This window comes from Sebastes umbrosus, chromosome 18 (assembly GCF_015220745.1).
Source record: "Sebastes umbrosus isolate fSebUmb1 chromosome 18, fSebUmb1.pri, whole genome shotgun sequence".
Classification (NCBI taxonomy): domain Eukaryota; kingdom Metazoa; phylum Chordata; class Actinopteri; order Perciformes; family Sebastidae; genus Sebastes; species Sebastes umbrosus.
In genome coordinates, this window is record NC_051286.1 from 12996341 (window position 1) to 13008702 (window position 12362).

Genomic DNA, 12362 nt, shown 5'->3' on the forward strand with positions numbered 1-12362 from the left:
TCTGGAGAGGTGACGTCAGGCTACGGCGTCGATTCAACGCAGAAGTATAAATCAAGCTTTAATCAAGCTTATGCGATGTTACACGGGCCGCCATAGTTGTTGTGAAATGTTTCTCTGCTTGCATCAAGCCCGGCTGATTGCCCGCCCCCGGGAGCCACATACCCCGCTGTGATTGGTCGGTTCGTTCAGCCCGGGCTCGCGCAACAAAGGGACCTTCCAACGGCAAACTGCCATTCACATAGAACTCGCGGGCTGAGGGCGCCTGGTTAGCTCAGTTGGTAGAGCGGGCGCCCATGTAACAAGACTTGGTCCTGACCGCGGCGGCCCGGGTTCGAATCCGGCCTGTGGCCCTTTCCGCATCCACTCTCTTTCTCCCCCCTTTCCAAGACTCTATCCACTGTCCTGTCAATAAAAATGAAAAAATGCCCCCAAAAAATAAACTTTATAAAAAAAAAAACTTTGCGGGCCGCACTAACATTAAACTTTCATATCAAGGTGGGGGCCACAAAATATCGTCTTGCGGGCCGCAATTGGGCCGCGAGTTTGAGACCCCTGCTTTATATGAATGGTTCATTTTTAGAGGGAGTGCACAATGTATTCACTGTTTTTAATTACCTAATGGCGGTATAAGCTTTCCCGGAACAGACTGATAAACAAAGATATACATTATCTGCATATCAGCTGTTTATTTTAAAGTCATATTAACAACATTTTCTACTGGGACTATTCTATCAAGGCGTTTGAAAAATAATGAAAAGGTGATGGTTACAGATACAGAATACATCAACATGTACTGTATAATGCACCAAAACACTACAAAAGAGAAGGCATGGCATGCAAGTACTGAAATGTATTTACAGCAGAATACATGTAAGCCTACTTCAGTCAGAATGCATATACAGGATTGTTGACTATTGACATGATTTACAGTTTAATGAATGGTCAAAAACAGGGATTTTATACTAAATTCAGTTATCATTACCCAACTTTTGTGTAATTTCATTGTCATTCATACTTACTTAGCACCCTTGGTAATTACCAGGCTTATTTAATTGCTATCAAGATCTATTTAAAGGAGCAATATGTAAGACTTTCATTGTGACATCTCTGTTGGTCCAGTTTGCTTGCTTCCATGGCTGCAGAAGGCTGTGTCTGCATGCCAGTTTGTTTCATATATGGCAACGAGGTGTTGAAATGGGCAGTGGATGGGATCACACCGACCAAAACAAAAACAGACGTTACGGACCGGAATGGTAATGTCAAAGGAGAACATACTGGCTGTAGCATTGTTGTCGGAGAAACCAGTATTTCTATTTAGCCTGTTTCCTTAATCTCTGATGACATATCATGGTCATTTTAGGATTTATTACAGTAAATATATTACATATTGGTCCTTTAAAACAAAAAAAATATATGAACAATTCTGGCAAAACCAATCTATTGTAAATACTAAGAGTAAGAAGTCAAAATAACACATTTGCAGGCGTGTGATCCTCTACCCTCAAATCTGTTCTGTTGGCATGACTGATACATGATCCATGTCGCCACAGCATCTGTAAAAAGGATGAAGTCTCTTTCTCTCGTCTCGTCACTTAACTTTGAGGGTGTTACTCTTCCTTTGCGGTAGCTCCTTCTGGACCTGACGGGCCCTCGAGCCAAAGCCCAGAGACTGCAGGGACTCTGTGATGAAGCGCTGCGTGGGAGAGACGCACAACATCACCAGCAGCTTGGCATCGCCACCTGATGGAGAAGACGGAGAAGAACAAGGAGGAGATTCAAGCCTGAGATGTTTGAGTGACTCAGTGTGTTTGGGGTATGTTTATGTGAGTGTATGTTAGAGTCAGGGTTTGCAATACACTGGTATGTGGAATCTCTCAGCTAGATGAAGACACTTTGGGGTTTGAATGAGTCTTTCCCAGGGGAAGCAGACATAAGAGACATGAGGTCATAGGTCGTAAAACAGAGAGTGTGTGTGTGTGTGTGTGTGTGTGAATTTGTGTGTGTGTGTGTGTGAACCTCACCTATGGCATCCTGTAGCAGATGAGTGAGTTTGCTGTTCCTGTAGGGGACGTGTGGTCTCTGCTCGGCCAGAGCTCCCAGGACGTCAGACAGAGCGGAGAGACTGCGGTTTATACAGGACACCTCCCACAGAGCTGCACCCGAAACTCCAGACATACCTGGTACAAACACACACACACATTTATAATATGCCCTAAAGCTAAGTGATCTGCTCAGTGAACAAGCATCTGTTGTACTGGGTTCAGTGACCTTTTTTCCTGTGTAAATAAATGCAAAAATAAAAAAAGATAACTACAAAGTCCTGCATCCTCAGCTTTGTTTGTACTGTGAACCTTTATCTGTAGATTAGTCATTTGATATTTCACGGTTCAGACACTTAAGAGAAAACAGGAACAAGCCGAGCAGATTTAAATCTGCATATTCTGCTTAAAGTAACACCAAGTTGTAACTGTGGTGAGCTTGCTTTTGAATGGAATACTCACTGCTGTTTGAGAGTCGCTTTTTTTTATCTTAAGAATTAATTCAGAGCAGAGACGTGTAGCCACTTGACACTTGAATTTAATTTTAAGCAGCAGTTTATCTACAGCATCTTAATTAAGCCCCATTATGCAATGAATATTTTTTTAGTTAAAATATTGCCTGGTGCATCTTAAGACATTCAGGGACCAATGCTCCCACGACACCTGAAAAAACTCAAGAACATCCTTAAGCGTGGGATCCGCTCTCACCGACACACTCGCTCCCTGCCAGGTCCACCAGCTGCAGCTTAGTCCGGAACGGAGCCTGGGAGATGCTGGGCCTGGGGGAGGGACACGGAGAATGGGAAGGCGAGTGGCAGGGAGAAGAGGCCGCGCTCGCAAAGAGACGGTCCTCGGATGATTTGCGAGCAGAAGGGTTGGCACGGCGACAGCGTGGACTCCACCACTCCTGCGTGGAGCGCTGCATGTCCTTCTTGGCACTCTGTAGTCTGCGGGCTGAATGAAAAGAGTGAATAAAGGAACAGTACAGGAACAAGTGGCCAACAGGTGCCATTTATGTTAATGTGTGTGTGTGTGTGTGTGTGTGTGTGTGTGTGTGTGAATGCGTCTCACCCAGGGCCAGTGCGTTGGGGCTCTTGGAGGAAATGGTGAGGGTGATGATGATGTGAGAGCGTGAGGAGTCCGGGTGGATGAGGGTGGGACAGTGAGCCCTGAACTTTAAAACGTTGCTGATGATCTGCATCACCTCAGAGGCGTTACACACAGGCCTGTATGAAACACACACACACCATCACCTGGATTTGTATTCACCAGACTCCAGCCATTACACATAATTTGACACACACAAAAAGTATTGATTAGTAGAGCTTAAAAAAGAAATGCTTCTTCAAAAAACAAACTAACTAGCAGTCCAGCTGCAAAAATCTCATATTCTAGTCCCCTTCATAACAAAGTACAAATGCAGCTGCACTCACTCGTATGTGAGGGAGGTGACCTGGCTGGTACCAGAGGAGGTGGTGATGACGTCCCGGCGCTGGTCGGCGGCGGCGTTGCCCTGCGCATCTTTCACCAGAAGGTCGAGCACCTCGTTGTTGTACACTTCCATCACTGACACCTCCACCGTGTGGCTCTCTGCAGGCTTCTCAGAGATCAACCTGGGTCACACACACACACACACAGGAACAGATACACAACCACGGACAGATAACGAAAAGGTCAACGATCAACCCAATTATATTCTATTTCAACTCTCAGTGCACATTATGAATTCATTCTTTCTTTATTTGTGAAATAGAATACAGTAAATTAGACCAGATCTGCTTAAAAACACACTCACGTCTTGCAGAGTTTAGTCGTTACACACTGTAAATATCACTTAAACAAATGAATAAAAAATGCCTTTCTTTCTCACCGAAAGAGCTCAGCAGCAGCTTTGGGGATGATACCCTGCTGTGTCTCCTGCTGCGTCCCTGAGTGCTCCTCCAGCAGCTGGGATCCCATCATGGTGTGAGTCTTCCCACTGCCTGTTTGCCCGTACGCCATGATACACACATTATAGCTGCAAAGTCCAGGGAGGGAGAAGATATCCAACATATTATGCTGTTTGTCATGCATTTCATTGTTTGTTCTTCTTTCACGCAGGGTATAGTTAATGAATGAATACATTTAAAATGACACGTGATTCGATGTAGTGTGTACTTTCTTGTATGTTTTTAAACTCACCCGTCCAGCAGAGATGTGAGGAGCGGCTTGACTTCCTCAAACACTGCATCCTGGGAATCCTCTGGTCCATGCACTCTGGAAGAAACAAAGACTAATCATTGATAAACTGGGAATTAAATACAACAATGTACATGTGAAAATGTTTGATTTTACCTCTCATACTCAAACATCTTGGTTTGCGTTGGTATCCCCGTTTTTATGCAATTCACCATCAAAGTGTCCTTTAAAACAACAATGAGGAATAACACAAAAAAGTGAGCTCACTCAATCAGCAACATAATAAAATAAAGAGTGAAACTCACATCACTGATGGCAGAGACCACTTCCTCTGATGATGCAGGTCTGATAGAGAAAAGCATAGAATTAGATTAGTTTTTTTTTTTTCAAGCAACAGAGCAGCTCATCTCAATTATCACACAGTATTTCACGTTGTCATATGTTGACCCACCTTGATGCAGAGGTGGAGGACTGGACGTGGTCAAAGGCTAGAACTGGTCGCACCCTGCAGTGAACCCTGATGTTCCCTCTCAACTCCTGAAGCAAAACAAAGAATGTAATCAGATCCTATCAGATATGCTGTAGGTCTTTATGAAACCTACTGTATTACCCATTATGTTGTGACACTAAACATCTGTCCTCACCACCAGTGTGTTGTGGAGTTCTTTCCTCCGCTGCCTCTCTGCACTGCACCTCTCCCTCTCCTCCTCCAGAGAGCGCTCCAGAGCTGCAACATTGGCTTGCAAGTCTGGACAGGGAGAGCAGAAAGATAGTAAAGGGAAAATAGTCCAATCAAAATAATGATTAAATTTAGTGCATTTTCTATTATGGACTGAGATTAAAGGTTAATCCATTGTTGTGCAAATTTTGAGACACAAGCCCCAAACGCTGAATGAGCTATTGTGAACCACCGGGTAAGATTTGGTTGGGAATCTGGTGCAGTACAGCACAAACCTCTCTCTAAGGTAGAAAGCAGTAGAGTGAGTGAATGAATGGCTTTCTGTGTAAAAATCAACTCAAAGCCAGAGACATCTGTTCTGGTGTAAATCTTTGAATTCAGGCCAAGTCTTTAATCCTGGAGCACACATGTACACACACCAAACATCTCCATTCACTCAGGACAGGCTGAGACATTCAGGAATAGCCTTGGCTGAACATAAATAGACCAGAATAGTGTAGAAGGATTTTTTTCTCTGTTTAAAGATTATTTCAAACATAAATTTTTCCTCAAAATTCCACCTAACAGTAACAAAACAGCTCAAATATCTTCTTTCATTGTAAAATATTTCTGTACTTTAAAGCCTTCAAGCATGTGTGAATCTGTAAGTAATTTATTTAACTCCAGGATTTGTCTCTTTATCTGGGTTTTACATGATTATTCTACTAATGAGATGGTTGATACATTAAAAACTGACTAACTTTGCAAAGGTTTTTGGAATGATGTATATTATATCTAAATTAAGATTGATTTTCACTTTAATAAACAGAGGGTACCCAACCCACCGTACAACCAGAACAGCTCGATAAATCATGAAATATGCAAAAGCTCATGTATGAAATATGAAATTATAAATAAATTAACAGCCCTTCAATATAACAAATAATTATGAGCAAAGTAGTAAATAAAATGCAACGTAAAAGTAATGTAAGAAAAATGACACTAACAGGAGGGAAAAGAATATTTTGAATTTAGTGCAGGTACAGTAAGAATGTAAAGTTTTACATTCTCCATCAACCAACATCAGCAATAATAGCTAAAGAAAAGCCATGTATGTTATGTTATTACGACCAGTTTTCACCATTCATCAGAGCCATGGTGAGTAGCTGACTAGCAGGACTGCGTTAGAACAAGACAGTCAACCTTGGACAACCTCGAAGGGCGGGGTGAGAGATGAAAGGGGAGGGACAGTGTGAGAGGATTAACTAGCAAACAGCCTAATCAAGCCCGAGCCAGCACATAAACCACTTTAGAGTGGAGAGAGACACACAGAGAGAGACGTGAACGAGAGAGCAGAACAGAGAGTTAAAAGAATTGAGAAAATATGAAACCAGAAGGGAGGGATCAAAAATGTTCCTTTAAATAACGTCTTCAAAGATCATTGAAGGAAATAACTTCTGACAGTTTGAAACCTCCTCTGTGGTTTACAGTACTTGGCAGAGTAGCCCGAGTAGCATATAAAAGCAGAGCAGATGCTGGTGCAGACTCTATTAAAGGGTAATAAGTTAACTGTTCTGCCTGCAGCGTTAAAGCACTGTGTAAACTTTTATGAACTGCTACTATGAAAAGTTACTTGGGATTCTTAAAATGTGTGAATTTGAAGCATGTAAACAGACACACATAAATAATATTGTCTGATACATCATTATTCCTTTAAGATGCTGCTCTTCTAATAGCTGCCTGCTCGCCCCAGCTCACTGCACCAGGACTCCAACATGACGCCCAAATTTTCGAACTCCAAATAAAAATAGTGCGAAACAGTAAACTAAATCCCAACCTCAAGGCATTCCCTCAGAATCCTAACCTAAAGGATGATGTCAAAGATGCTGCATGTATGTTGACCTATGGTGCCACATACTCAGGTACTCACTCTGAACCTCGTCTCCACGGTGACCATTTGGAGAACAGCTGGCTTGCTCTACTTTTTTCAGCAGCTGCTTGCTCTGCTCCTCAAGCTCAGTGGAAAAACTGAAATAGACTGCGAAAAGTTCACTCAGGTCCTGCTTCACAGCCTGCCACAAACACACAAATGAGGACAAATGAGTTGTGTAGGGCTCTGTATGTGTGTATGTGTGTGTGTGTGTCTACTGTTTGTCTGTTTCTTGACTTCGGATGTTATTTAGTGAAACATCTAAACAAAACGGACATTTCATTTTGTATTTTGTACCTGGACCTCAGAGAGGAGTTTGGTAAGGGCTGACCGGATTATCTTCTGTACATTCCTCTGGTGCTGATGATGGTTCAGGGTCTTGGTCTCCTCTTCATGGTCCCGACGGAGTTTCCCCAAACACTGAAAAGGATATGACATCAACATACTTATTCTGATCTGCACCACTTCATTCTTACTTTATGCCAAGCTACAGTAGATTATCCCCCACTTGTATCATGTGATGTTTAATTGAATTTAACTATATTTTAACACAATACACACGTTTTTGAGAGGCTGGGCTGTTTGACAACTGCTGAGTAGTTAAGAATATAGAAAGCAACACATTTCCCTAAATAGATGGTTTGCTCCAAATTCAGCACGCAAAAAGTTGAAAGTTAAAGGGAACTATCCTTATTCCAAAACCTGTACAGTAAAAGCCCTGATGCTATCCGTAATTGTGTTATTCAACATCGTAGTATCCTGTAAATTATTAGGGACTACTTACTCATTCTAAAGGAAGTAAATTTACAGTAATGAACAGCTTCAGACCGTTAAATGCTAGAAAGCAAGTGAATACATGGCTGCTCACCTGAAAAGGTTTTAAAAATTATCCAGCAACATTAATTTTTGTTCATTAATTAGTGTTTTGATTTGATTGCCAGATCCTGAAAAGCACAAGTGTAATTAATAACATTAATGGCGTTCACTTTATCTGTCTCAACAATATGCACAATATCAGGACCTTGGAACCGGCTCTCTAAATGAATGTTACTAATTACACGTGTGCTTTTTCTGCTATGACATTTCAAAATGTCTACAAACACCCAATTAAACATATTACTTTGGGTAATACTACTAGCCTGATTACTAGTGTGTGTTGAAGTGTTGGCATTGAGCACCTAAAGGTGACACATGAACTGGATGGCAGTGAAATGAAAAGCACAGAATGATTGATGTCCACGGTCCACCAGAATATTTGACTCCATACAGCAATAATTATCATCAAATATAGAGTTTGTCTCTCTGATACACCTTTAAGTGAAATTACATCACATGATCAAGCTCACAGAGCAGTCACCAAGGTCAAAAAAAAAAATGAATTCACACAAAAGCCTTCTTGAGCATCTCAGCGGGTCAGGGAATAAATATAATAAAATCATGCTCATCTATAACAGTAGAATATAATAGTTATAAGGGCTTCCCATAGGCTTTAAACCTGTAAGTACAGTAATGAAAGGCAGAAATCTTCTTACCTCAGCAAGTCTTAAATGAAGAATAGCATTCTCTGTCTCCAGCTCCAGTATCCGCTCCTCTTTACTCTGAAAACATCAGTGACATATTACAAACTGGCTTTTGAGCATATAGTTATTTGGAAAACATCAATGGATAAACTACAACTAGCAATCTCTAATAAACTAATCTCATATTAGAAATAACAGTGAAGCAGTGATTTACCCTCAGTTTGTGCTCCAGCAGGTGAACCTGATGAGCAAATATTTGGTCCCTGTTTATAAAGAGAGGCATTTTTTCCCCTTAAAGTAGATAAACTAGTAGAGAAAAGAGAGGATAGCCTCGTCCTTTTCCTTCTCAGATGACCAAGTGGTGTCCTGTCAAGCCATATAATCCGATTAACAGCGAACAACAGATCTCAACTCTGCTCACCTGCTCAGAGCTCAGAGGGGAGGAGGATGACAGCTTCCGGTCGCTCCAGCACAACCTATTACTGATGGCAAATATATGATTTTTTATATCTTCTTCCCCAGTATTCATAATTCAAAGTGTCAAGTTAATTGGACTACTATTGTTAAAAAAAAACAAAAAAACACTTGTTCTGGTCTTCTGTGACTGTATAATTCCTGTTTTAATGTGATATAACATAACTATATTTTAAATTGATGCAGAAGGACACCAGGTAACTCAGCTACTGGTAACGTTAACGAACTAACGGTAGAGGGCAGCAAAGTCTCCGAGGAGTGATGTGTCAAAAGGAAGAAGAAATTGAAAGGAAGAACTTCTTACAAAGTAGTTCTGGGGAAAAGAGTTATTTATTTGTTATCCAATACCTCAGGAGAACGAATTTGATAGAAAGAATATGACTCTATTTGTGTGTATATAGATTATTATTATTATTATTATTATTATTATTATTATAAATAATAATATTTATAATAGTATTCAGCTAATAATATTATTTAAATAATATTAAATAATATATTATTATTATTACTACTATTATTATTATTATTATTATTATTATTATTATTATTATTTTCTTTAGTAGTAAAACCAGTGAGTAGTAAGAATCCTGATTCACACTCCATAGAGATAATATGACTCTATTTGTGTATATAGATGTATGTAAACATATATAATACACATATTTTTTATTTTATTTTATTTTATTTTATTATAATTTTCTTAAGTAGTAAAACTAGTGAGTAGTTAGAATCCTGATCCACACTCCATAGAGAGACTATGACTCTATTAGTGTATAACGATGTATGTATACATATATAATACATATATTTTTTTTAATTTTATTATTATTATTATTTTAATTTTCTTTAGTAGTAAAACCAGGAAGTAGTTAGAATCCTGATTCACACTCCATAGAGATAATATGACTCTATTTGTGTATATAGATGTATGTAAACATATATAATACACATATTTTTTATTTTATTTTATTTTATTTTATTATAATTTTCTTAAGTAGTAAAACTAGTGAGTAGTGAGAATCCTGATCCACACTCCACAGAGAGAATATGACTCTATTTGTGTATATAGATGTATGTATACATATATAATAATTAATTATAATAATTAATAATTGATTTATGGAGAAGGGGTGTGATTAAATAAGTTTATACTTCTTCTCACTCCTTTTCGAATATGTAAATCAAGGCATCAAGTGTTGACAATTTATTTTTCTTACGCTTTTCATTTTAAGTAAATACTACTTATTTCTGACTGTCCAATCTTTATTTTCTATCATATATTTTTTTTGTATTCTACATGTTCGAAATAAATTTTGAAATGAAATGAAATAATAATACATATTTTCTTTTTATTATTTTTATTTTATTATTATTATTATTATTTAGTTTTTCTTTAGTATTAAAACTAGTGAGTAGTGAGAATCCTGATCCACTCTCCAGACCAGGTGGAGGCGGTAATGCACCATAAAGTTGTTTGCAAATCACGATAAAATCTCCAACAAAGAAGAAGCAGAAAAAGAAAATCGCTTCCGTACAGTCACAGTTTTTATCAGCCAGCAGGTTCTGTCACAACATGGCTAAATTAAAAGACAAAAGACGAGAGAAAACCAGCGTCGCCTCGGAGGTAAGATGATGGAAGACATTCCCTTGCCTTTATCTCTTTAGCTTTGGCTTGCTACTGCACCTTAACATCATTCATTCATTCATTCATTCAATGTCCTGTCTGGTAACTCTATTGGTTAAATGTTGTCTAATGTGGCTGTATGACTGTTTACATTATCATCTCACCTGTTATAACATTCTAGATTGATCGTCTGGAGGAGAGGAGGGCGCGTTGCCAAGACAACCTGGAGAAGGTTGAGTTCAAAAGCAGGAAGGAGAGGCTCTCTGACCAGGACAGGTGAGGAGGAGGAGGAGGATGATGGAGATAGAGAAGTTTAAAAAAAAAAAAACTGCAAAGAAGATAAAACGTCAATGAATAACTTTCTCTCTTTGTCCAGAGAGTGAACCCCTCCTCTAATAGTGCTGTTTCTCTCTCTCTCTCATCCTCTGTGCTCTACAGACAGGACCTGGAAGATGAAATGACCATCATTAATGAGAGGGTGCTAAAGTTAGGTAAGTACATATCTATATATAAAATGCTTATTCATACTATACAAATCACTGTAGGTGTATACAAGAATACTGTATATATTTTACAATATAGACATCATGATGGTCAAAACTGCTTCCAATGACCACACCAGTACCTTGCATGGGTTTGTGTTTATGGGTAAATGTGTGGCAAAATTGTAACACGCTTTATCCTACTAAGATTCAAAAGGCTACATGAGTGCAGTCCATTTATCGTTTATATTGGCCACACACATACAGTTTAGTTAAACATTAAAAAACAGGAAGGACTCAATTTTTAAATAGTTGAAGAGATTAGTGCTGCACGATTTGGAAAAAATATCTAATTGTGATTATTTTGAGTGATATTGCAATTGAGGTAATGATCATTTTGACATCATTATTCTCATTTTTCATTAAAAAAAACATATTCAAATGATTATGGTGTGATTTTTGCAGTGATCTGTACCAAACAAAGCTGTTTACTCTTAAGTCTGTAGGCCAGGACGTCTCTGCAGCACCACAATTTAACAGATCTTTAACAGATATTGTGATTTTAACAAATGCAGTGCCTTCACATCAATTGTGTTTGTCCTTTCCAGACAAGGAGCTGGAGACGTTAAGAGGAGAGAATCGGAGGAACATGATGCTATCAGTCGCTCTGCTGGTTATCAGCGCTTTCTTCTACTACGTCTTTTTCTACAATGAAGAGGACTCATGATACCACCTGGTATCTTAAAGGGACCTAATGCTCTTTAAAGAACAACAACCTCGGGAAAATGTTGTCACGAGATGATAGGTCAGGATTGTGTACACAGGGGTTAAATACATGAGGAAGATGAAGAGCTGTGTTGATGAAATATTTCAGTTCTGCCTCTAGATGGCGTCATTGTCATTGTCTTGATCTCTTCTGGTCATCATCATACTGTTGTTTATCCTGCAGTCAGAACCTCATTACAGCTTCTTGGACTAAATTAACACATACTATATGAGATAATATTAAAGTGAAATGAGTCATTTTTGTCTTCTCATCAGCTTGTATACAGTCAGTTGTTATGCGTATTGCTGTATAAATCCCTTACTGTACATTATGACATTCAACTTGAAGAAGAATTTATCTATATAACAGTTGTCCCCTATAAAAACAATTAAATACAAAGTTTATAAAGTTTGCCTTATGCCACAAATAACACCAAAGTAATATTGCTTTTATACAATATATATATATCAAAGAGATGCTTCATCAAATGGTGCCAATCAAGTCTGCTCGACTTATAGCATATAAATAAATATGTGTGATGATAATGCATGGTACATTTGTGCAAGTTGTACAGCATGTTTTGTCGTTACAGCAAATAGAGAACTTGAAGAATGTATTTTTTGTTTTGATACTCATGCTGGCCATAAACCCATCACCTAATAAAAGCTGAAAGATGGCAAACATGTTC

General features: G+C 38.8%; 2 protein-coding genes across 3 annotated transcripts; one reads left to right on the forward strand and one right to left on the reverse strand.

Annotated features, from left to right (window-relative positions):
* Positions 1-662: 662 nt before the first annotated feature.
* On the reverse strand, positions 663-8919 carry kif25 (kinesin family member 25). 2 transcript variants are annotated; one of them, XM_037751285.1, is made up of 15 exons: positions 8747-8919; positions 8338-8403; positions 7103-7225; positions 6806-6947; positions 4862-4965; positions 4669-4754; positions 4523-4562; positions 4374-4441; positions 4221-4295; positions 3910-4056; positions 3473-3652; positions 3111-3265; positions 2748-2993; positions 2022-2177; positions 663-1740 (listed from the first exon to the last, which is right to left on the reverse strand). In XM_037751285.1, the coding sequence occupies exons 1-15, from the start codon at positions 8852-8854 to the stop codon at positions 1589-1591; spliced, it is 1848 nt and encodes a 615-aa protein (XP_037607213.1). In that variant the 5' UTR covers positions 8855-8919; the 3' UTR covers positions 663-1588. The 2 variants fall into 2 exon arrangements, with proteins under 2 accessions (XP_037607213.1, XP_037607214.1); XM_037751286.1 differs by lacking the exon at positions 8747-8919 and adding an exon at positions 8540-8740 and having other exon boundaries at positions 1589-1740.
* Positions 8920-10271: 1352 nt separating this feature from the next.
* On the forward strand, positions 10272-12362 carry ccdc167 (coiled-coil domain containing 167). The gene is made up of 4 exons (XM_037751331.1): positions 10272-10426; positions 10608-10702; positions 10865-10917; positions 11517-12362. Exons 1-4 carry the CDS (start codon positions 10376-10378, stop codon positions 11633-11635), a joined length of 318 nt encoding a protein of 105 aa, XP_037607259.1. The 5' UTR covers positions 10272-10375; the 3' UTR covers positions 11636-12362.

What these genes read in the sequence shown, in the direction of transcription:
- kif25 (XM_037751285.1), bottom strand. Translation starts at nt 8,854, where the DNA reads ATGAATACTGGGGAAGAAGATATAAAAAATCATATATTTGCCATCAGT. An exon ending in AACTCCACAACACACTGGTG is followed by an intron (nt 4,755 to 4,861) that starts GTGAGGACAGAT and finishes GTTTTGCTTCAG; the next exon opens with GAGTTGAGAGGGAACATCAG. An exon ending in TGGTCTCTGCCATCAGTGAT is followed by an intron (nt 4,442 to 4,522) that starts GTGAGTTTCACT and finishes GTTGTTTTAAAG; the next exon opens with GACACTTTGATGGTGAATTG.
- ccdc167 (XM_037751331.1), top strand. Translation starts at nt 10,376, where the DNA reads ATGGCTAAATTAAAAGACAAAAGACGAGAGAAAACCAGCGTCGCCTCG. An exon ending in AAACCAGCGTCGCCTCGGAG is followed by an intron (nt 10,427 to 10,607) that starts GTAAGATGATGG and finishes ATAACATTCTAG; the next exon opens with ATTGATCGTCTGGAGGAGAG. An exon ending in TGAGAGGGTGCTAAAGTTAG is followed by an intron (nt 10,918 to 11,516) that starts GTAAGTACATAT and finishes TGTCCTTTCCAG; the next exon opens with ACAAGGAGCTGGAGACGTTA.